At 41.6% G+C, this 22044-nt stretch overlaps 2 protein-coding genes across 12 annotated transcripts; both read right to left on the bottom strand.

The window, feature by feature from the left end:
* Window positions 1-850: 850 nt before the first annotated feature.
* On the bottom strand, window positions 851-10941 carry LOC125271544 (protein NLRC3-like). Of its 5 annotated transcripts, none has more exons than XM_048195583.1 (5): window positions 10803-10941; window positions 10257-10407; window positions 10010-10132; window positions 9768-9890; window positions 851-4074 (listed from the first exon to the last, which is right to left on the bottom strand). In XM_048195583.1, the coding sequence occupies exons 2-5, from the start codon at window positions 10385-10387 to the stop codon at window positions 2286-2288; spliced, it is 2166 nt and encodes a 721-aa protein (XP_048051540.1). In that variant the 5' UTR covers window positions 10388-10407; window positions 10803-10941; the 3' UTR covers window positions 851-2285. The 5 variants fall into 5 exon arrangements, with proteins under 5 accessions (XP_048051540.1, XP_048051541.1, XP_048051539.1 ...); XM_048195584.1 differs by having other exon boundaries at window positions 10257-10392; window positions 10803-10896; XM_048195582.1 differs by having other exon boundaries at window positions 10010-10123; window positions 10257-10859.
* Window positions 10942-11208: 267 nt separating this feature from the next.
* Window positions 11209-19483, bottom strand: LOC125271545 (zinc finger protein 501-like). 7 transcript variants are annotated; one of them, XM_048195590.1, is made up of 5 exons: window positions 19112-19483; window positions 16883-16961; window positions 14393-14560; window positions 13808-14156; window positions 11209-12436 (listed from the first exon to the last, which is right to left on the bottom strand). In XM_048195590.1, exons 3-5 carry the CDS (start codon window positions 14558-14560, stop codon window positions 11499-11501), a joined length of 1455 nt encoding a protein of 484 aa, XP_048051547.1. In that variant the 5' UTR covers window positions 16883-16961; window positions 19112-19483; the 3' UTR covers window positions 11209-11498. The 7 variants fall into 7 exon arrangements, with proteins under 7 accessions (XP_048051547.1, XP_048051543.1, XP_048051544.1 ...); XM_048195586.1 differs by having other exon boundaries at window positions 13808-14204; window positions 19112-19475; XM_048195587.1 differs by having other exon boundaries at window positions 13808-14204; window positions 16883-17035; window positions 19112-19475.
* Between the last annotated feature and the right edge of the window lie 2561 nt (window positions 19484-22044).

The raw sequence follows: 22044 nt of genomic DNA on the forward strand, positions 1-22044 counted from the left end.
ACTCAAAGAAAACTCTCAGTCGAATCTCCAGGTCCCAGTTTTAACTTTATTGTCAAGCGACAAAGTGAGATGCCAGCTGTATATCTGATCATCTCACTCGCAACTCACACTTTTATACATTTTTTTCTTCCAATAATCTCATTTGCAGGTGCTCTTTTCCCTTTCTCCACAACACCTTCACCACAGTTACTTCATTAACTGGCTAGCTTGTTCTCTTTGTAAGGGTGACCGACTGCCAACTAATCACCATATTTTGCCTTACTCCCTAATTGTGGAATTCTGCCAATTGATGGTCAACCCTTTCTCATAGGCAAAATGAAACATTGTAACAAGGACAATCAACACTCGCCAGAGGCAAGAATCCTCCAAGTGACATTTATTTCACACCTCTTAATAATGGTCTTATTCATTTCAGAGCCATCTGGAAAAATCCCAGAGAAAAATATGCTTAAAGGGTTAGTTCGCCCAAAAATGAAAATAACGTCATTAATTACTCACCCGTAAGACCTTAATTCGTCTTCAGAACACAAATTAAGATATTTTTGATGAAATCCGATGGCTCAGTGAGGCCTGCATAGCCAGCAATGACATTTCCTCTCTCAAGATCCATTAATGTACTAAAAACATATTTAAATCAGTTCATGTGAGTACAGTGGTTCAATATTAATATTATAAAGCCACGAGAATATTTTTGGTGCACCAAAAAACCCCAAAATAACGGCTTATATAGTGATGGCCGATTTCAAAACACTGCTTCAGGAAGCTTCGGAGCGTTATGAATCTTTTATGTCATTGCTGGCTATGCAGGCCTCACGGAGCCATCGGATTTCATCAAAGATATCTTAATTTGTGTTCTGAAGATGAACGAAGGTCTTACGGGTGTGGAACGACATGAGGGTGAGTAATTAATGACAGAATTTTCATTTTTGGGTAACCCTTTAATGGCCAAGCTAACTTCTCAGATACATTTGACCAGTGTAATAACAGTCATGTAGGCCATGAGGCCTCAAAACACTTCTGGCTTTTACAGTATAGTAAACAAACTAATTCTACAATTGTTTTCTATAGGATAAATAAAGTATTTAATCAAATCCCCCTTTGGGAATCTCTTAATTCCCATCTCCATTGCCCTTGCCCACAGTGCAACCTCACAAGTCCACCCCTCTCATCTTCTGTCTCAGGACCAATAGTGGTCCTCCTTTTCACTACCACATGGCTGCCTCATGTGACTGCACTCCAGAGGAGGTCAGAATCAAACATCACTGCCCACAATTATTAGTAGGGAAGTGCAAAAGACTCCCTAAACACTCTAGGGGGTCAACAAAATCAAAAACAAAATTTGTGTAAAAGCCTTGCCAGTTTTGATTTTAACTTAGAGTGTGTGTATGCTTAAATCCAGGCCAACGCTCATATTTCTAAAAACGGTCTTTGACATGCTTAGAGTCACGTCAGGGTCTGAGCAGACGTACGCACATTTCCTTGTCAGATTACTGCAGGTTTTTCGAAATCCAAGCTAAAAAACTTTTTAAACTTTATAAAATGCATGACGAAAACATCTTGAATTATTCTGTTTATACAGTAACTCCACCTCTTCTGCCATATCTAGATTCAAAATAATCACAAGGACTTCGTAAAGGGATTCAGTTGTTAACTTTTGTTTGGAACACTCCACCAATGGCGTCCTCCTCTCGACTTTTATCCTTCTAAATATTAAATTATTATGTATATTGTCTGTACCTCTCACTGAGAGAAAAGTAATTTATCAGTATGTTTTGGGAATGTTTCCTGTTATAGTTAAAGCTGGGCCAACTTTAACCTTGAAGAAGCTGTGAATCATGTGCATCTATGTATGTGCGCTAAGTGTTACTGTACAGGTCCAGTATTAGTACTGATGGACAACTGGCACTCTGCAGACGCCTTTTCATGACTTAACAGGACATCCTGTGCCTAAGTTCAGGGTATATTGAAATTTTTAATTTATTTGTTTTTGATAGTATATTCTTATTTGATGTGTTTTTCATATCTTACTTATTAGAGCGTTTACATAGAAAAACAATGGAAAAGTAGCGCATTAAAATGGAAAAACGTGTTCTGTGTGAACAGCCCCTTAGGCTGCATAAATTAAGTCAGCCGGAACCGGGAACACTTTCTATAATGCTTCCTGTACAGCCACAATCTACAGACACCCTGTACCCTATGTCAGCATAACTGATGTTAAGAAAGTGTTTCAAAATGTCAATCCTAGGAAGGCCGTGTGCCCGTATGGTATTCCGTGGAAGGGTACCTTAATTCTTACTGGTGCAACGCAACCTATCTAACTCTTTTTTTATATAGTAAACGACTGCACTAGAGATTACAGTGCGTACGGCATTAAAGCAGTGTTTGTCTGATTTCACAAACTCATCAAAGTCTCTGGACAGAGTATAATCTTTCACTTCCAGCAGACAGAAGAACAGATTGCAGGATTGACCAAATGAGTATACCACATGTAAACCATCTGGATTTTTGATCTTCTCTTTAATGTACTGTGTGGTTCTGCTGATACTCTCTGAGCTGTTCTCTGTGTGTGTCAGTAGATCCTGTAAGAGTCTCTGATTGGACTCCAGTGAGACGCCCAGCAGGAACCGCAGGAACAGATCCAGACGTCTATTCTTGAGGGCTTTATCTACTGCTGATCTTAGTAAATCATCCAGAGAGGCTTGATTAAATCCATAACATCTTAATTCATGCAGTGGTTCATTGTTCTTTGTTAAATAGCAGTAAAACACATAGAAAGCAGCGAGAAACTCCTGAAAGCTCAGATGAATGAAGCTGTAGACTCTCGTCTGATGAATCACAGATTCCTCCATAAAGATCTCAGTGCAAATCCCAGAATACACTGAGGCGTCAGTGACGTCTATGCGGCTCTCTCTCAGGTCCTCCTCATAGAACATCACATTGCCCTTCATCAGCTGTTTGAAAGCCACTTCAGCAAGTTTCACAATCACTTCTCTGTTGGACTGCAGCAGTTTCTCTGGATCTCTCTCTTCATACTTCTGATTCCTCACGTTGATCTGAATCAGCAGGAAGTGGATGTACATTTCAGTCAGAGTTTGAGGGATTTCTGCACTGAGATCTTCTTTCAGGAGCTTCTGAAGAACAGTGGATGAGATCCAGCAGAAGACGGGTATGTGGCACATGATGCGGAGGCTACTTGTTCTTCTGATGTGTGAGATGATTCTGCTGGCTTGATGCTCTTCACTGATTCTCTTCCTGATATATTCCTCCTTCTGAGGCTCATTGAATCCCTGAATCTCTGTCAGACGGTTGATGTATTTGGAGGGGATCTGACTGGCTGCTGCTGGTCTGGAGGTGATCCAGATGAGAGCATTGGGAAGCAGATCTCCTTTCATGAGGTTTGACATCAACACACCCACTGATGAAGTCTCAGTCACATCAGAAACTTCCTCATCATCTGAAAACATCAGTGTGATTCTGCTTTCATCCAGACCATCAAAGATGAACACAACTTTACACTCCTCATAAATCTTTGAATCCAGATCTTGAATTTCAGGATGAAAGTCCAGCAGAAGTCTGTGAAGACTGTACTGATGATCTTGGATCAAGTTCAGCTCTCGAAATGGAAAAACAAACATGAAATCTACATCTTGATTGGCTTTTCCCTCGGCCCAGTCTAGAATGAACTTCTGCACAGAGACGGTTTTTCCGATTCCAGCGATGCCTTTAGTTAGAACAGTCTTGATTAGGTGTTTCTCCTCACATCCTGGTTCAGGTGAGGCTTTAAAGATGTCATTGCAGTCGATTGGAGTTTCTTTTGAGGGTTGTGTTCTGGCCATTTTGTCCATCTGTAAAAACTCATGTTCCTCATTGACTCCTTCACTGTCTCCATCTATGATATAGAGCTGTGTGTAGATCCTGTTCAGGAGGGTTTCATTCTCCTGGAGTTTCATTCCCTCAAATAATCTTTCATTCTTGTATTTCATGCTGGTTTTGTGTCGGTCTTTGAACCTCTGTAGTTCATCATTCACTGGTTGAGAAGAATCCTGGACTCCAATCTGATCATCTCTATTCACACTGCAGAAACAATAATAATAAAAAAAAAAAATGAAGAATTGAATGTATGAATAAAATCAAAATGTAAATAGCATAGAGGTGCATCCAAAATGGTCAATGATTATGACAGTCTATATTCATATTTCTTTTATTAATTATTCTTAATATATTATTGATTTCTTAAATCATTTATATATTTTGTACTATATGCTTTGATATGTTTAATTATTTCCAGCTGTTCATCAGAGTTGTTTTACAGATATAAAGTTTACCAGTTTATTAAGCACCCCCACTGAAAAAAAGAATGTATATATTTGTTTACATATAGTGTCAGCAGATAGACGAGGAACACAGAGGTAAGTGATGTAAACAAAGGCAGGTTTATTGAAAGTAGATGAATGATCAACACAGCAGAGAAAGCAGTCCAGGTAAGTGGGTTTGGTATGGGAAAGTCTTGGTTAAAAGTCTAGGTTTGTTACTGATGCAGTCTTTGTCCTTTCCAGGTGATACAGCAAGCAACGAGTTAAGAAGCAACGGAGAGCATGGACTGAGGAGAGCCAGGGCGGTACGGGAACTACAGGTGAGTAGCACAGGTAAGTCGATCCAGGAACACAAGAATGTAAGGTTAAGACCAGACAGTGAGTGAACGGGTGAAGTGCAGTATACATGGGGCTAGAGCTGATTGCTGACAGGTGGAGGGAATCAGTAGTTGGGTGATTGGGATCTGGTGAATGTGGTGAGTGATGACAGTGCTGACTGGGTGCGTGACTGAGTTGACTCCCTGACACTTAACTGTAACAAGTGTTTTGTGTAATTCGATTGCTCTGTATGTTAATGCAAGGGAAAGTAAGAATTTACTTATGAACTGCAGTTCTCATGTTAACACTTTACTGACCAAACTGCCTGCCAGCTATAGAGACTTATTCATAGAAAACGGTGAGTTGTAGTTCCAGGACCTACACATTGAAAGAGCTGGCAGAGTCGCTGGAAAGGAATTCTCAGGCAATTCAGATATCTCAAGGGCAATGGGGCCAGGGCAAGCAGAACTCTTTTGATGAGAGCCTTAACCCATTTATCATCCTCAAGCCAAGGCCGCCATAATTCTCACCAGCAGTGAACAACCTGCAGCCAACAGTCCGCCCACTGCACCCCCTCCAGACACTAAAGTGGCAACTACAGCTTAAAATGGGATCACTTTAAGCCCTTTTAACCATACTGCAAAATACTGGACCATACCATACTGGACACCCATGCAGTGTTAGACGATGGGTCTGAAAGAACGATCATACAGCCAGCAGCAGTTAAGCATTTGCATTTGGAGGGACCTGAAGAAGTGTTGGCTCTTCAAAAAATATGACAAGCTTGTTCAGCTGAGAGGAACGACAGTTTGTTTTTGAGGTATCAGCTTTGCCACAACTAAGTGTAAAGCACCAGATTCAGCACACGTTTACGTTTCTTGTCCTGCAGACACACTGAAGAGCAGATATGAGCACCTCAGGGACATTCCCTTGCAAACGTTCACTAAAGTGCAACCTTTACTATTCATCGGATTAGATTGTCCTCAGCTGATTGCACCGAACTGTCCGATTTGTCTAGGTCCCCTTGGTAGTTCAATAGCTGTGCACACATAACTGGACTGGGCTGTGCAAGGGCCCACAAACTTTCTCCAACAACCTGTAAAAGCAAGCTGATGACTCCACACTACAATCCTCTTTCCTGCTCAAGAGCTACTTCAATATGTTGAGCAGTTGTGGCAGCTTGAGCTAAGAAGTAATCCACTCCAGGCAGGATAAAGCCACACTTAAGATGTTGGAGGAGAAATGTTGTGTGTTACAATTGATGATATAACTTGCTACGCTACCTCACTACTTCATAAGTGAGATGCAGCTAAACTCCAGGCACCCCCCAATGCTGTCATGGCTCTTGTAAGAGCACAGAATATCACCTGATTAAAAATCTTGAGCTTGCAGAAGTGTATAACAAAGAAATACACAAACTAGAGGAATCAGGTTGTGCTTAATTGGGGTTCTACTCAGGTTCCGAGAGCATGCCGTTGATACAAAAGGTGACATCCAAGCCATGTTTGACCAGAACAGGCTGCTGCCTGAAGACTAGCCACTGAGGGAAGGAAATGCACACCTGATATCTATGAATGGCAAGTGTTTCCATTTGGAACCACTTGTAGCCCATGCTGTGCTACATAATTCCTCCAGAATACACATCAGAGAAAACATGCCCTTAAAGCCCATAAACCTGTGAATTCGAACATTTGCTTAAGAACTCTTGTTCTCATGTGGGATCCTCATCTTAACCTGATTCGAGTGGGCAGTGCATCTGCAATCCTGCCAGAAAATGCACTTCACCTTATTTTACTGGCACCAACACACCCCATAACAAAACTTTGATAACCACCTAATGTACACAGGTCCTGAAAGAGTCTTTGCAGAGTTAAGATGAACTTATTGGCTTCTCAGAGGCAGTCAACCTGCTCTGCGGCATGGATGCAGATTCCTTTCTGTTAGCCCTAAGAATCTTCATAGCAAGGAGAGGAAAGCCCTTTAAGCTCATCTGTGGCACAGGCACCAAATTAAGAGAGGGAGAGTGTGAGCTCTCAGAAGCATTTGCCGAAATGGAGCCCGCCCTCCAAGAGAAACTAGCCAAACAAAAATTTTCCTTTACATTCAATCCAACTTAATCAGTAGGGTTTAATATGAAGTTGGCCCACCCTTTGCAGCTATAACAGCCTCAACTCTTTTGGGAAGGCTTTCTACAAGGTTTAGGAGTGTGTTCATTGGAATTTTTTAACATTCTTCTAGAAGCACATTTGTGAGGTCAGGCAGTGATGTTGGCGAGAAGGCCTGGCTCACAGTCTCTGCTCTAATTCATCCAAAAGGTGTTCTATCGGGTTGTGGTCAAGACTCTGTGCAGGCCAGTCAAGTTCCTCCACACCAAACTCGCTCATCCATGTCTTTATGAACCTTGCTTTGTGCTTTACTCTTGGCACAATGCAGTCAGGTAAGTACCCAGACTTGTCCATCAGATTGCCAGACAGAGGAGCGTGATTGGTCACTCCAGAGAACACGTCTCCACTGCTCTAGAGTCCAGTGACGGTGTGCTTTACACCACTGCATCCCACGCTTTGCATTGCACTTGGTGATGTAAGGCTTGGATGCAGCTGCTCGGCCATGGAAACCCATTCCATGAAGCTCTCTACGCACTGGTCTTGAGCTAATCTGAAGGACACATGAAGTTTGGAGGTCTGTAGCTCTTGACTCTGCAGAAAGTTGGTGACTTCTGTGCACTGTGTGCCTCAGCATGCGCTGACCCCGCTCTGTGATTTTACGTGGCCTACCGCTTCATGACTGCATTGCTGTTGTTCCCAATTGCTTCCACTTTGTTATGATACCACTAACAGTTAACAGTGGAATATTTAGTAGTGAGGAAATTTCACAAATTTGGAGGGGTGTCCCGATACTTTTGGCAATATATTGTATGTTCGCCCTGTTGCTAAACTTATTGCGTTACTTGAATGCCTAAAGTAGCAACAGTAGTAGAGCTGGGATATTTTGTGAACTCAGAAATTTCCAGTGTAAATTTGTGGGGCGGCTGTACAAAATTCACCAATCTAACACTAGAAGGCAGCACAATATTGTTGATCATGCTCTCGGTATTCTCTGCTTTATGCATTTTATTGCATACATTATGTGACTTGTCTGACGTTTGCAAAAATGTTTGAGTTCGGCAGCACCCAGTAATGGACCTATTTGAAGTCGCCTGGCTTTTGTTTTATTCCTTTAAAGTCTGTTTTGCTTGTGTGGTGGTGTTGTGTGTTCATAACCAAATAAGTAACAATATTAATCACTGTATATGTTTTACAGAGTATCAAAGTGTTGTTACATAGTAATATTGACGAAGCAACCCAAGTATTTGTTATAAAAACATGTGATATGCCACACCTGTGAGGTGGATGGATTATCTAGGCGAAGGAGAAGTGCTCACTAACACAGATTTAGACAGATTTGTGAACAATATTTGAGAGAAATAGGCCTTTTGTGTACATAGAAAAAGTCTTAGATCTTTGAGTTCAGCTCATGAAAAATGGGGGCAAAAACAATAGTGTTCCATTTATAATTTTGTTCAGTGTATATATATTCACATTGTACACAGTTTTCATTTATTGGTGTACAGCAAGGCTATTAAAAGTCCGGCCCAGATGCAATCATCTTCCATTAATTTTAGCAGTTATTATATGTGTCCGTATTTCTGTCAACTGAACCAGCAATACCAATCATTCATGAATTAATCATTCTTTTGTCTCAATTCTTTCTTTTTCGTGAATTGGTCAAACGCGCTTGCATAACGATCTGAAACTACTTGACTTCATTCGGACCTCTCTGTCTCTGAATCATTTCAAGTTGTTTCTCGGTCAGTAACAGCAAATACAGAACAAATCTTTTCATGTGTTTCACTAGTTTAACTACTTAAACTATGTAATAGCCATAATATTACATAGTAATATTATGGCTATTATAATGTTTCAAAAAAATGTTTTTCATTTATTTCAATATGGCGGACAGGTACATTTAAGGAAAATGACAAATGACACATCGTTGGAACTGGCATTAACCAGGGAATAAAATGACATAAAGCATTTCTGCATTTAAAGCAATTAAAGCATTTAAAGCAATTTTGGAAAATGTTTTCAAAAGTTATAAGCATTTTTGCAATAATCATTACATCTGTGGAACAGTAGGTGGCGCTGTTTTGAAACTTCTCAGGTACCTTCAGGACCTTCTGATGGTCATATGTACCAATTTTTGTGAAGATATGTCAAATTGTTTAAAAGATATTGCAATTTATGACAAAATTCAAAATGGCGGACACAACGTTCATCCGATGTTGACAATTTCGATATCCTCGGATTCGGCATGGCCCAAGGAATCCATAGACACCAAGACCTTGATTTTCTGACAAAGTGTTCAATACAGCCTCTATACCAATTTCGGGTCAACCTCGTTAACTTCATGACATCATAACTTTTATTTTACCCATAGTGAAAAAAATTCTGTTCAGTCATTTCTAGGCGGCTCGGTCCAAAGATCATCTGATCAAAGACTGGACAAAATTTGAAGGAGGAGTAGCGAAAAAACTGAATACTGTACTTTCCAAAATGGCCACTACTGTAATGGGTGGAGACTTAATGTAAGATGTTGAGTAGCATCAGCATGAAGAGACAAATCAGATGTACTAAATTTTATTTTTCTAGGACAAATGGTTCAAATGTTATAACCTTTAGAATGTTGAATTTTTGAACTGGTGGTGGCGCTATAGAGTTGGATCTAGAGACTCCAAATTTGGTCCAATCACTATTCATAAGCATCTCTACAATTGTGCCAAATTTCATCATTTTCTCATGTTCCATTGATGGGGCTGCCATAGACTCCCTTTCGGGAGGAAGAATAATAATATTAATATAAAAGAGAAAACTAACAGATACATTAGGGGCTACAGTCCCTTCAGGGCTTGGCCCCTAATAATTCCTACCAATAAGGGCTTCGTTAACACTGTTGCAGCGGTTTGATTTTCATGTCCACGAGTTGAAGCAACCTCAAATTACATAATATTTAGCCCCTGGAATGTGAATTTTTACCAGGAGATCCCCCTGAAATGCAATTGGGCTAGTTTTGTTGTGAAAACCTGGCAACCTGTCTCACCTGGGGTTAGAGCAAACTGCTCCATCACTGAATTTAACAGGAGGATCCATTGATTGATTGCTCTTCAGAGACACACAGCTGGCTTCTGGATATGAAGATCTCTGACTCTTCATAATGGTGACTCTAAGATATAATAATTCATGCACATCTTTACACTGTAATTAACACAACATAATTAGTTAAGATGATCTCTAATGTTGTATGAGTCAGTCTATCGTTTCCAGTACTGGACGGTGTCTCACCTGGGGTCAGAGGTCACTGCTCCTTCACTAAATTTAACAGGAGGATCCATGGATTGATTGCTCTTCAGAGACACACAGCTGACTTCTGGAGATGAAGATCTCTGACTCCCCCTGCTGGAGATACTAAGAAAAGATATGATAATTCATGCACATTTTTGTACTGTAATTAACACAATATAATTAGTTTAGATGATCTCTAATATCATATGAGTCGGCCTATTGTCTCCAGTACTGGACGGTGTCTCACCTGGGGTCAGAGGTCACTGCTCCTTCACTGAATTTAACAGGAGGATCCATTGATTGATTGCTCTTCAGAGACACACAGCTGGATTCTGGAGATGAAGATCTCTTCCGCTCCCTCATTTCAAAGACTGACATCTTCCCTTTATATGGAAACACTGAGAACATTACATTAATATCACATTTAGCAGATGCTTTAATTTTAAGTGATTTACAGTGTATGCAAGCTAAACATTTCAGTTCCCTGTGAACACAATATATAACACAACGAAAGCATTATTTAAATCATAAATGGACTCAGTCATATTTCTCTTCTAATTTAACAGAAGACTAGTTCGCCTAAACATGGGCATAGTGGAAATACATTTACTAATCAATTAACCTAGAAAATCCACAACATTGTGATGTCAAATCATGAGGGAGTGACAGAGAGATGGAATATCCCTTTATATAACATCTCTTTAATGACTTACGATCATCATCAATCAAACTTTCACTTCATATGATCTTAAAAAACATGACACAATATTAAACGATGACTGACTGAACTTACCGGGATATATGATCCTTTATAAGGGTCCTTTCTCTTTTTTAACATTCAGAGTCTTTGCAGAACTAACAGAAAGTTGTAACTCAAGGGAACTTCATCGGGCGCTCGAGCAGTGCCAGGTTTTCCCACGGTAAAATTTGGAATTCAGGGGCTAAATATCACGTTATTTGGAGTCGATTCAACCCGTGGACATGAAAAACAACCCGCGGCAACAGTGTAAAGAGAGCCCCTGAAGGACCTTTAATGTGGGGCCAAAGTCTATAAAGGTGCGATCCCTGGAATAGGCCATAACACTTTATCTGTTAGGGTTTAAAGAACTGTCCACAAACATATAACATGCTAGAAACATAATCACACACACACACACACACAGTGTTTTTAAAGGAATAACTGGACTGACAGCAGAATATTAATTTCAAAGTCTTGTTTTTTCAGTATATGACAGCAGTGTCCTTTCTGTTAGTTTACATGTTGCTTAATAAAGTTACACTGAGAACACTAAAACAAGCTCAATTTACAGTGTCATTAAAATATCAAATGAGTTCAAAGACTCTAAATCATAAATATATTCTAATATAATGCAATTTATTCAACTGATTCATCTATACAGTGCTATGACAGCAATGTCGACTCCAGATATCCCAACTATTTTCAAAAAGTGAATCTTTGAAACGGAAAACAGAAGCTGCGATGATGATTTCAGGTTTGTTCTTCAGCGTGTTTCTTCTGGTGGATCTGAAAACTTCCTAAATAAGCGAATCTCTCGCCGCAGATGGAGCAGTGGTAAGGTTTCTCTCCTGTATGAACTCGCTCATGGACCTTCAGGACGTCTGATCGAGCGAAGGACTTGTCGCACAGAGAGCACTTGAACGGTCGTTCTCCCGTGTGGATCCTCTGGTGCTTCTGTAGGGTTGAGATCTGACTGAAACTCTTCCCGCAGACGCAGCAGTCGTGAGGCTTTTCCCCCTTGTGCAGATGCTGATGAACCCGGTAATGCCGCGGGTCGGAGAAGCTCTTCCCGCAGTCGGAGCACAGGTACGGTCTCTCTCCGGTGTGGATCCTCTCATGACACTGCAGATGAGAAGCCTGTCGGAATCGTTTCTCGCAGTGTTTGCACTGATACGGCTTCTCCTCGGTGTGTGTTCTGTGGTGCGTCTTCAGAACAGTTGAGTTCCCGAAGGTTTTCCCACATTCGCTGCACTGGTACGGCCTCTCTCCAGTGTGAACGCGCACATGCTTCTTCAGATGGGGTTTGTGGCTGAAGCTCTTCTCGCAGTGAGGGCACTTGTACGGCTTTTCTCCCGTGTGGATTCTCATATGAGCATCAAGATTCCCTTTAGCGCTGAAACACCTGTCGCACTCGCTGCAGCGGAAAGGCTTTTCGCCGATGTGCGTCTTCATGTGAACTTTCAGACTAGACGACACGGAAAACTGTTCGCAGCCAAACTCCTTGTGCTCTTTGGATTGACGTCTCCTCTCTTCCGAGGAAGGGAAGCTGATGTCGCATCTCCTGCAGTCTTTCTGTTCTGCTTGTGTTCTCTCGTGGTCTGCTAAATTCATCTGTGAGCTCAATGTTTGACCGCAGGAAAAACTCTTGTCCGTCAGTCGCTCTGATGATGTCGAGGCCGTTTTTTCATCTGAAAGGAACAAAACGATACTGAAGTGTAATGAAATGTAGTGCATCCTTCAGGAATCACACATAAATTCAGTCTATATTAGGCTAGCAGAGCTCCAGACATGACATGCAGACAAAAACATATGTTGTGGAAATTAATTATTTCCCCCATTTTAGTAAATTGTGGCCACATTGTACTAGTTCATTCCCTCGTTTGGCTTTAACTAAAATCATTACAACGTGGCCACGATTTACTAAAGCAAGGGTGAAATTCTTAAAGGATTAGTTCACTTTCAAATTAAAATTTCCTGATAATTTACTCTCCTCCATGTCATCCAAGATGTTCATGTGTTTCTTTCTTCAGTGGAAAAGAAATGAAGGTTTTTGAGGAAATCATTCCAGGATTTTCTCCATATAGTGGACTTCACTGGGGTTCAACGGGTTGAAGGTCCAAATGTCAGTTTCAGTGCAGCTTCAAAGAGCTCTACATGATCCCAGACGAGGAATAAGAGTCTTATCTAGAGAAACCATCGCTCATTTACTAAACAAAATAAATAAATAAATTTTATACGTTTTAACCATAAATGCTCATCTAGAACTAGCTCTCTTCTTCTTCTCTTTTTGAATTCCGGCAGTGTAGACACTAACTGTATTACTGCCCTCCACAGGTCAAAGTTTGAACTAAATTGTCATATACAATATGCTAGTGCAAGTATATAACAACTTTGACCTGAGGAGGGCAGTAATACAGTTAGTGTCTACACTGGTGGAATTCAAATAGAGAAGAAGAAGAAGAGAGCTAGTTCAAGATGAGCATTTATGATTAAAAACGTATTTAATTTAAAAAATTTTTTAGAAAATGTCCGATGGTTTCTCTAGATAAGACTCTTATTCCTCGTCTGGGATCATGTAGAGCTCTTTGAAGCTGCACTGAAACTGACATTTGGACCTTCAACCCGTTGAACCCCAGTGAAGTCCACTATATGGAGAAAAATCCTGGAATGTTTTCATCAAAAACCTTCATTTCTTTTCCACTGAAGAAAGAAAGACATGAACATCTTGGATGACATGGAGGAGAGTAAATTATCAGGAAAATTTAATTAGAAAGTGAACTAATCCTTCAATCATAATCATGTTGGCACAAACTGATGACCCATTTCGCCACATTTATAATGTACTTTTACAGTATAATAGTATTATTACTCTTATCTTAAATGCATATTAAATCACAGTCACAACTTTTATCAGAAATCAATTTTTTCCTGTAAATTATTCAGCACTGCTATCATTTGCCATTATCTCAAATCTTCTCTCAAATCTGATCCTGCAGAGTCTCTGCACCACGACTAATGATTGACATTCAACAAAAGGTAGAAAGAAGGAAGAAACACACCTGGAGGAGTAACCTCATCATCCTCATTATTCCCTTCATCCTCCTCCTCATTATAATCATCAATCTGATCTTCATCATCATCATTAATATTCTGATCATCCTCCTCCTCCTCCTCGTGTCTCTGTTGTTGTTCCTCTGCTGTGGTTTTTTCTCCTCTGCTCTCTATCAGGTTCCTGCAGTCCACCAGTTTGACGGAGCACATCTTCAGCGGCGTCTGCAGCATCTGCTGTTCTCCAGCGTTACAGTCAGAGGTTTGATCAGCGGATCCATGATCCTGAGCGTCAGTATAACACAGTAAAGTGAGGCTGAGCTCTGAGTCCTGTGTGTCTCTGGATCTCCAGACTGAATCCTGAGCTTCTGTCCCATCAGTCACACACACTGAAATCTTCTCCAGATCCTGACAAACACAAATAAACAACAACCTGTTGATATTAGCCTCATTACTCAGCAGTTATCTCTAGTGGTTATACTGGTGATTAGATTAGCATATTTTGCTGCTGGTTTAATTTGAGATGTGCAGAAGAAGTGAGAAGCTAACAAAACTTTGGTTTGATTGAGCTGAAGGATGAAATGATCCACTCAAACCTCTCTGTTGGGTTTGTCTCCTCTTTCTCTCAGCTTTGCCTCCAGTGACGCCACCTCTTTCTTCAGCTGACAGATTTCACTGATGAAATCCTCAATATCCAGCATGGACAGATCAGTTCCTACTGATTTACAGCAGATCACATCCATCTGCGCTTTTATGCTCAACATCTGAACACAAACATAACATCATAATTTTTTTTTAACCGCCTGATAAAACTCAAAATGAGAGCAGAATTACACAGAAATTATCTGTTAATAAATAAAACGACTTTCTATTTAAAGTAAATGATGTTCTTTAAAACTTTCTATCCATGTTTTCAACACTGATAATAATCATAAATGTTTCTTGAGCATCAAATCATCATATCAGAATGATTTCTGAAGGATCATGTGACACTGAAGACTGGAGTAATGATGCTGAAAATTCAGCTTTGATCACAGGAATAAATTACACTTTACTATATATTCACATAGAAAACAGCTGATTTACATTGTAATGATATTTCACTGTTTTTACTGTATTTTTGATCAAATAAATGCAGCCTTGATGAGACTTTTCAAACACTTTAACAAATATTCATTTTTACCTATAGCGGGGCATGTTGTCACAGCCGTAGCTGCTGTTTAACGTCACTGACTAGTGAAGAACACTTTCTAGAGCAGCAAAAAAGTCATCTTCCACAGTGTATGCATGTAAAAAGCGTCATATTTAATCACTGTCAGCAATAATTTACACCGTAATACAGCTGTGAAAAACAGTTCATGAAACAGCAACAATGAAAAACAAACAAAAAAACTTGTTGATTTGAACGAAACTGTATCAAAGAGAGCAGAGTGTGTGTGACTATAGAAGACAGAGAGATTCTGGAGTAAAGAGAGTTCATGTTTGAGATCGAGGTCCTGCTTTTCTCAGATTAATCGCAGGCGAGCCAGTCGAGGCGGCAGCCGTCCGTCTCCAGAGTGGGTTTTGGGTGGCAGTGTGACGGGTCTGGTGAAGGGCTGCGGGGGGGATCGGGAGCATCATGGGTCGGGTCCGAGCCGTTGGACACAGGAGCGATCGGACAGTCCGTGACGAGACCCGGTTGGTCGGACACATTTGGGTTGAGAGGGAAAACCCCACAGGCTTTGAACCCGGCCGTGATGTTGTCCGCAGTGGCCGTCTGTGGCAGCGCCGTCGCAACGATTCCCGGAATATGATGGATGGTGACACTCCTCCCCGGGCTTCCCAGCATCCAGCTGTCGATGGCCGCATTGATGCACTGCTTGAGCGGGCCGCAAACCGAGCGCTCCAGGTGCGGCGGGAAGGACAGCGCCACCACGCCGTTGGCTTTGGCGAAGTTGAGGCCGTCGATGGACAGGTGCGAGACGTGGATGTCCAGGAGCAGGAGGCAGGGTCTCTGCGCGGAGCATTTGGTCTGTCTCACAAAATGCCGTAAGAAGTCGAGGAACTGCTCCTCCCGCATCCATCCGCTGATATGTGCGCCGCCGGAGCTTCCGGTGGGCGCGCCCGTGAGGAAGTGCTCCCTAAACTGCACCCGAGGGAACACGAAATAGGGCGGGATCCCGCCGCCGCTGGCCGAGACGGCGCAGGCGACGCTCACGAGGGGCCCACGGTCGGGAGACGTCACAGATCCTGTCTGCTTCCTGGTCACCACTCGATCCGGCCTCTGGGCCGTCGTGATTCCCGTTTCGTCCATGATCCAGATGTCCTCAGGCTTGAAACAGTGGCGCTCCATCAGCGCCTTCAGTTTCCCGTAAAACATCTCTTTGTGAAAGGCTCTCGCTAGACTCGCCGGCTCAGGTGTCCTGACGGACAGCAGCGGGTGCCGCTTTAAAAACGCGGCGAACCAGTCGGCACTGGCCTGTTTGTTCTCCTTCCAGGATGGAGGCATCTGCAGCTGCTGGCCTTTGGCCAGTTGGTACGAGAGTTTCCGGATGGCCTTCGGCGGGAGCGCGTGATAAACGTCGGATGCCATCAACACGTAGGAGACCAGCTCCGCCTCCAGCTCCGGACTGAAGACTTGCCTGGCGCCGATGAAGCCCACCGTGCAGCTGGGATGCTCCGCGCTTCCCTCCACCTCCTCGCGGGGGATCTTGGTGCAGTAGCGGGCGAGCGTGCGATAGTTGATCCCGAACTCCTCCGCGGCGCCGCGGATGGTCTTCTTGAACACCAGCACCTGCCGGACGGCCTTCAGCATGGTCTCCGGCGCCGTACTCGCCCGGTTGGTCTTCCTTTTATACGTTCTCACCATGACTGCGCTGGAAAGGGAAGAAACGGCTCGTTTTTTTACATAAATTAATACAAAATTACAAATGAAATTTGCTGGACTTTAAACCTTTTATAACCTAACCTCTACTGAGCATGTGCAGAGTAATCACTATTTTTTAATTTAATATATTTAGTAGTATATTGACACATCAGCGAGTCAAGCATAGTGCCGTTTCTTCTTTGCAATGATAATAACAACAACAATAACAAAGATGTCTGACCTTGTGAGCAGCTTCTCTGTGTCCGTCACAGTCTTCGGCTGATCTTCAGAGTGGTCATGTGACCCCGGTCCTGCCGCCACTTAACAGACACAACGAAAACCAGTTCAACCCAGTCCGCAGAGGACATAACCTGCCACCTAACTAGTGCTAACTCTAGTCCACAGCAGGGATGGAGAAAAGAAATGTTAAATATCAATACATGCGCAATATATATATATATATATATATAAGATGTCAGATATATTTATTAGTGAATATTAACTGACAGGTTATATCCTAGCTAACAAATATTATGGGAACAGTGATGTGAACAGTGAACATTTTTTGTTTCCAAAATGTTAGAACCTTATTTAAAAGGTTACAATAATGTTAAAGGTGCAGTATGTAAGATTTCTGTCCGCTAGAAGCCTATTGAAAACAAAGGCGTAGCTTGATGACGGCAAGTTTGAGTGCTGAATCTTGGGACATGTGATCTCCACCTCAACAGCCGGTGGAAATAATAGGGATTGGACTCATGTTCATGGATGCGATTATTAACGTTACTGTAGTGTGAAGCAGAGCAGGAGCGAGTGTTGTGGAGCTGAACGAGGAGCTGGAGCGATTGATCAACACACGCCTCACGAGCAGCGGGACTTTTATTATGACACCGGCGCCGCTTCCGCTTTTCCGGTCATGAGTATGAGGTAACGCAGCTCTGTTTATCATATTAGATACATTTGAGTGTGCTGAAATTTATGTTATAACGTTACTCTGTGCGTTCGCTCGGCGGCTGCTGTGAGACACTGTTACACACTGCAGTAAGATAGATCGATTTTACAATATCATATTAAATGCTGGATGATTGTGCTGATAAATGGCATGCAATTAATTTTAAAACGTATTGTATGATGGAGAAAATGCTGTATTACTGTTCCTAAAAATAAAGCTGTATCTGATTATGCTATGTTAGCTACTTCACAAAATAGTGTTTTTCTCTGAGGCATGGTAAAGCATGAGACTCGCAAACAATCAAGAAAATTAGATTTAAAACAATAAGACTAAACGTGTTGAGCTATATAACAACAATTAGTTTTCTGTCTATAAATATATCAAAACAGTTGTTCCCTTGTCTATTAAAACATGTAAATATTAAAGCGTCTTTGGTGTTTCCATGGTTTCTACAAAATAAAAGCGGAAACCGAGGGTAACGCGGGTATGACGCCATTGACAGGCGACTCCTCACATGTCCCGGAGCCTTGGGTAAAATAGCAATTTTCTCACGATTTACAAATAGTTGCAAACATTTGGGATATTGTAAGTACTCAAGTGAACAAAATATATAACACTGGCCTAGTGGTTTTTGGATATTTTACTGCAAAAATTACATATTGCACTTTTATATTTATATTAAAAATAATGTTATATTTGTGAGTAAAAATAAGGTTATGAGAATGTTGTGTACATTCTCATAACCTTATTTTTACTCACAAATATAAAATTACTTTTAATATTCTAAGAATGTTAACCTTCAGCAAATATCAGTAACATCAGGTTGTTCCAAGAACATTTTCTGTCAAAATTATGAGAACGTTTTAAAGTAAAAACATCATACAGACGCTCGAAGATCGTGTTTTCCTTCAACATCATGAGAACAAATATAATTAATGTTGTAAAGACGTTCTATAAATGTTATTTTTAGAGCATTTTATCCTAACATAACATTTACAAAACGTCACGTGACTTTTTAGGGGGGAAATACTCTCGTCTATGAAGCAAAGTTCAACCTTTCTGTTAAAATTTACCTTTGTTACATAAATTACTCTGAATGTATGTCAGTGTGTTTAATGTTCACCTGTTACCCAACACATACATTAACAGATATACACATATTAGTGTTTATAGGGGGCAAAATTCACACAGATGTGTTTGAAATACAAAAGCTTTGTTTAGTATTCATCTGGACTTCAGCTTTGACTCAGTGTGACAACTAGCCCCGGTCACTTCTACAGTACTGCTCCATCATTCACACATTTGCGCTCAGTCGCTGATTTAATAAGTTAATAAATGTGAGAAATTAAACGCGACTCTCTGACTTCTGCTCCTTTCTCCTGAAACTGTGAATGAAACCGCCTGTTAAAGAACAACGACATGCCGCGAGAAGCGCTCTGTTTACGGCCATTAAAGCACTGAAGCGATAAAAACATCAATCATATTAGAAAATCATAAACAGATAAATAGAGAAACACGCACCAGCGGAGCGTTGAAGCCGCGAGGACTCGATCTTCCGCGGGATCACACAGTCACAGCGCCCTCTGCTGCCCCGGAGGAACCGATCTTCACAGATTATTCCCAAGACTTCCAAAGTTACTCCTCCATCTGGACAAAGGCGTTCTGCTCAAAACATCTCCAGTACTTTTCCAAACGGACACAGCAGACACAGTACACAGTTTTTGGCAATATAATGTCTGTAGGACACTGTATGTGATCGCATTGTTACTGGCTGTAGTGCAGTTGGCTTGATGATGGACGTGCGAGATTCGCAAATTTAGGGACCGTCTCTAAAGTTACAAACGACAAACATATGTATACACGTTTCTAACTTTTATAGCATTTGAGGAGAATGACAGTCACAAAACCAACTGTAAAGTGTTCGTGTAGGTGTTTCATAGGGGTGGCTCAGAAATCTTCATTATTTCAACATAAAATGAGTTTGACTAAAATATACTGGACTGTTTGGTGCCTACAATACAGTCTATTACTTGATTGTAGTTGAGATAGTAGTGAATTAGATCATGGAATACAGTGTGAATTTGACCTTATATTCCTCACGTCCACAATAGTATACAAACGGGCTCACACTAAAGTTCATCTTGCTCAGTAGGTTTGTTCTGATTTTCTCAGCACCCCCAATAGCTTGTTCTCCACTGTTGCATCTTCATGGATGAGACATGCAGATAATTACTGTAGTTTTGGATTTTATACAATCAGTGAAGTCTTCAACAATTCTGAGTTTGTTTCAAAAACTTAGCAGCTCGTTTCTCACAGCTGCATAACACAAAAACGACCCAAACGCTGGGTTGTTCCGTCTGACCCAGGATCTGGGTAACACAAAAACGACCCAAACGGTGGGTTGTTACGTCTGGCCCAGGATCTGGGTAACACAAAAACGACCCAAACGCTGGGTTGTTACGTCTGACCCAGGATCTGGGTAACACAAAAACGACCCAAACGCTGGGTTGTTACGTCTGGCCCAGGATCTGGGTAACACAAAAACGCCCAAACGCTGGGTTGTTACGTCTGGCCCAGGATCTGGGTAACACAAAAACGACCCAAACGCTGGGTTGTTACGTCTGACCCAGGATCTGGGTAACACAAAAACGACCCAAACGCTGGGTTGTTACATCTGACCCAGGAGCTGGGTAACACAAAAACGACCCAAACGCTGGGTTGTTACGTCTGACCCAGGAGCTGGGTAACACAAAAACGACCCAAACGCTGGGTTGTTACGTCTGACCCAGGAGCTGGGTAACACAAAAACGACCCAAACGCTGGGTTGTTACGTCTGACCCAGGAGCTGGGTAACACAAAAACGACCCAAACGCCGGGGTGTTACGTCTGACCCAGGATCTGGGTAACACAAAAACGACCCAAACGCCGGGTTGTTACGTCTGACCCAGGATCTGGGTAACACAAAATCGACCCAAACGCCGGGTTGTTACGTCTGACCCAGGAGCTGGGTAACACAAAAACGACCCAAACGCTGGGTTGTTACGTCTGACCCAGGAGCTGGGTAACACAAAAACGACCCAAACGCCGGGGTGTTACGTCTGACCCAGGATCTGGGTAACACAAAAACGACCCAAACGCCGGGGTGTTACGTCTGACCCAGGATCTGGGTAACACAAAAACGACCCAAACGCCGGGTTGTTACGTCTGACCCAGGAGCTGGGTAACACAAAAACGACCCAAACGCCGGGTTGTTACGTCTGACCCAGGAGCTGGGTAACACAAAAACGACCCAAACGCTGGGTTGTTACGTCTGACCCAGGAGCTGGGTAACACAAAAACGACCCAAACGCTGGGTTGTTACGTCTGACCCAAGAGCTGTGCAACACAAAAACGACCAAAATACTGGAAAAATAACCCAAAAGTCTCAACCCAGGACTTGGTTAGAAAAAGTAACCCAAGATTTTTTAGAGTGTATGCATTGGTAAAGGTTTTTTTGGTTCATGCATTCTAGGGTTATATATCAAAACATCTTAAAGGTATGCATCATACCTGACACTTAGATGAACTCTTTACAGTTGGTTGTGTGTGACTATGAGTCATTCCCTTCAAATGCTATTCAAGTTAGAAACGTGTCTACCAATGTCACTTGTCCCTTTAGAGACGGTCTCTAAATGTGCAATATCAAACATCAAGCCAGCTTTATGAGAACAGCACACTCTGGCCCACATAAACTAGTAAAGAAGAGGTTGCTGCCCTATGAACGATGATTATGACCAATCATAAACATCACACATGATGCAGATAACTGTGATCTTGTTGCTCTTGCTGAGAGCAAAACTGCAGTGAACTCATATTCCCTTTGACTGGTTTATATAGGGTTACGCTGTGATGCTTTGAAGTGACCGCAGGTTCGAATCCCAATCCGCCTGTCTCCCTCTATCTTCCACCTGAAGTCTGAAGCTTACGTGCTGACTTGTGGAATGTATCTCGCACACCAGTCATATCTCATTCATCTGCTGTGTAAAAGTCAAGCAATTGGCCTCTTATCTTATCAGACATTAGTGTCCCTAAGATAAGCATTGCCACCATTCATGGAATATCCCATTATAATAATAAAAAAACAACATAACACCTTGATAGCGTTCACTTTATATAACAGCAAATATATCAATATGATTTAAATTGCTTTCATTAATAACTAATAATCTGTTGAGCAGTATAAAATATTAGTGTTTTTTTTATTGTTCACAGATTCACTGATCATTATGTGCACAAACTGAATATATTTAGACATTTAAGTACCCAAAAAAAAGCAAGTAGTTCAGTGTGTATTTTAACATACTTAATGTACCTTTATTGGCGACTTTATCAAGACTTTTTGTTTGCCGAGCAACAGCAGATCAGAAAGTATCTGGGAAACCTGTTTGAAAACAGCCATTATTTTGCTCGGATTG

The sequence above is a fragment of the Megalobrama amblycephala genome, linkage group LG7, assembly GCF_018812025.1.
Source record: "Megalobrama amblycephala isolate DHTTF-2021 linkage group LG7, ASM1881202v1, whole genome shotgun sequence".
Classification (NCBI taxonomy): Eukaryota; Metazoa; Chordata; class Actinopteri; order Cypriniformes; family Xenocyprididae; genus Megalobrama; species Megalobrama amblycephala.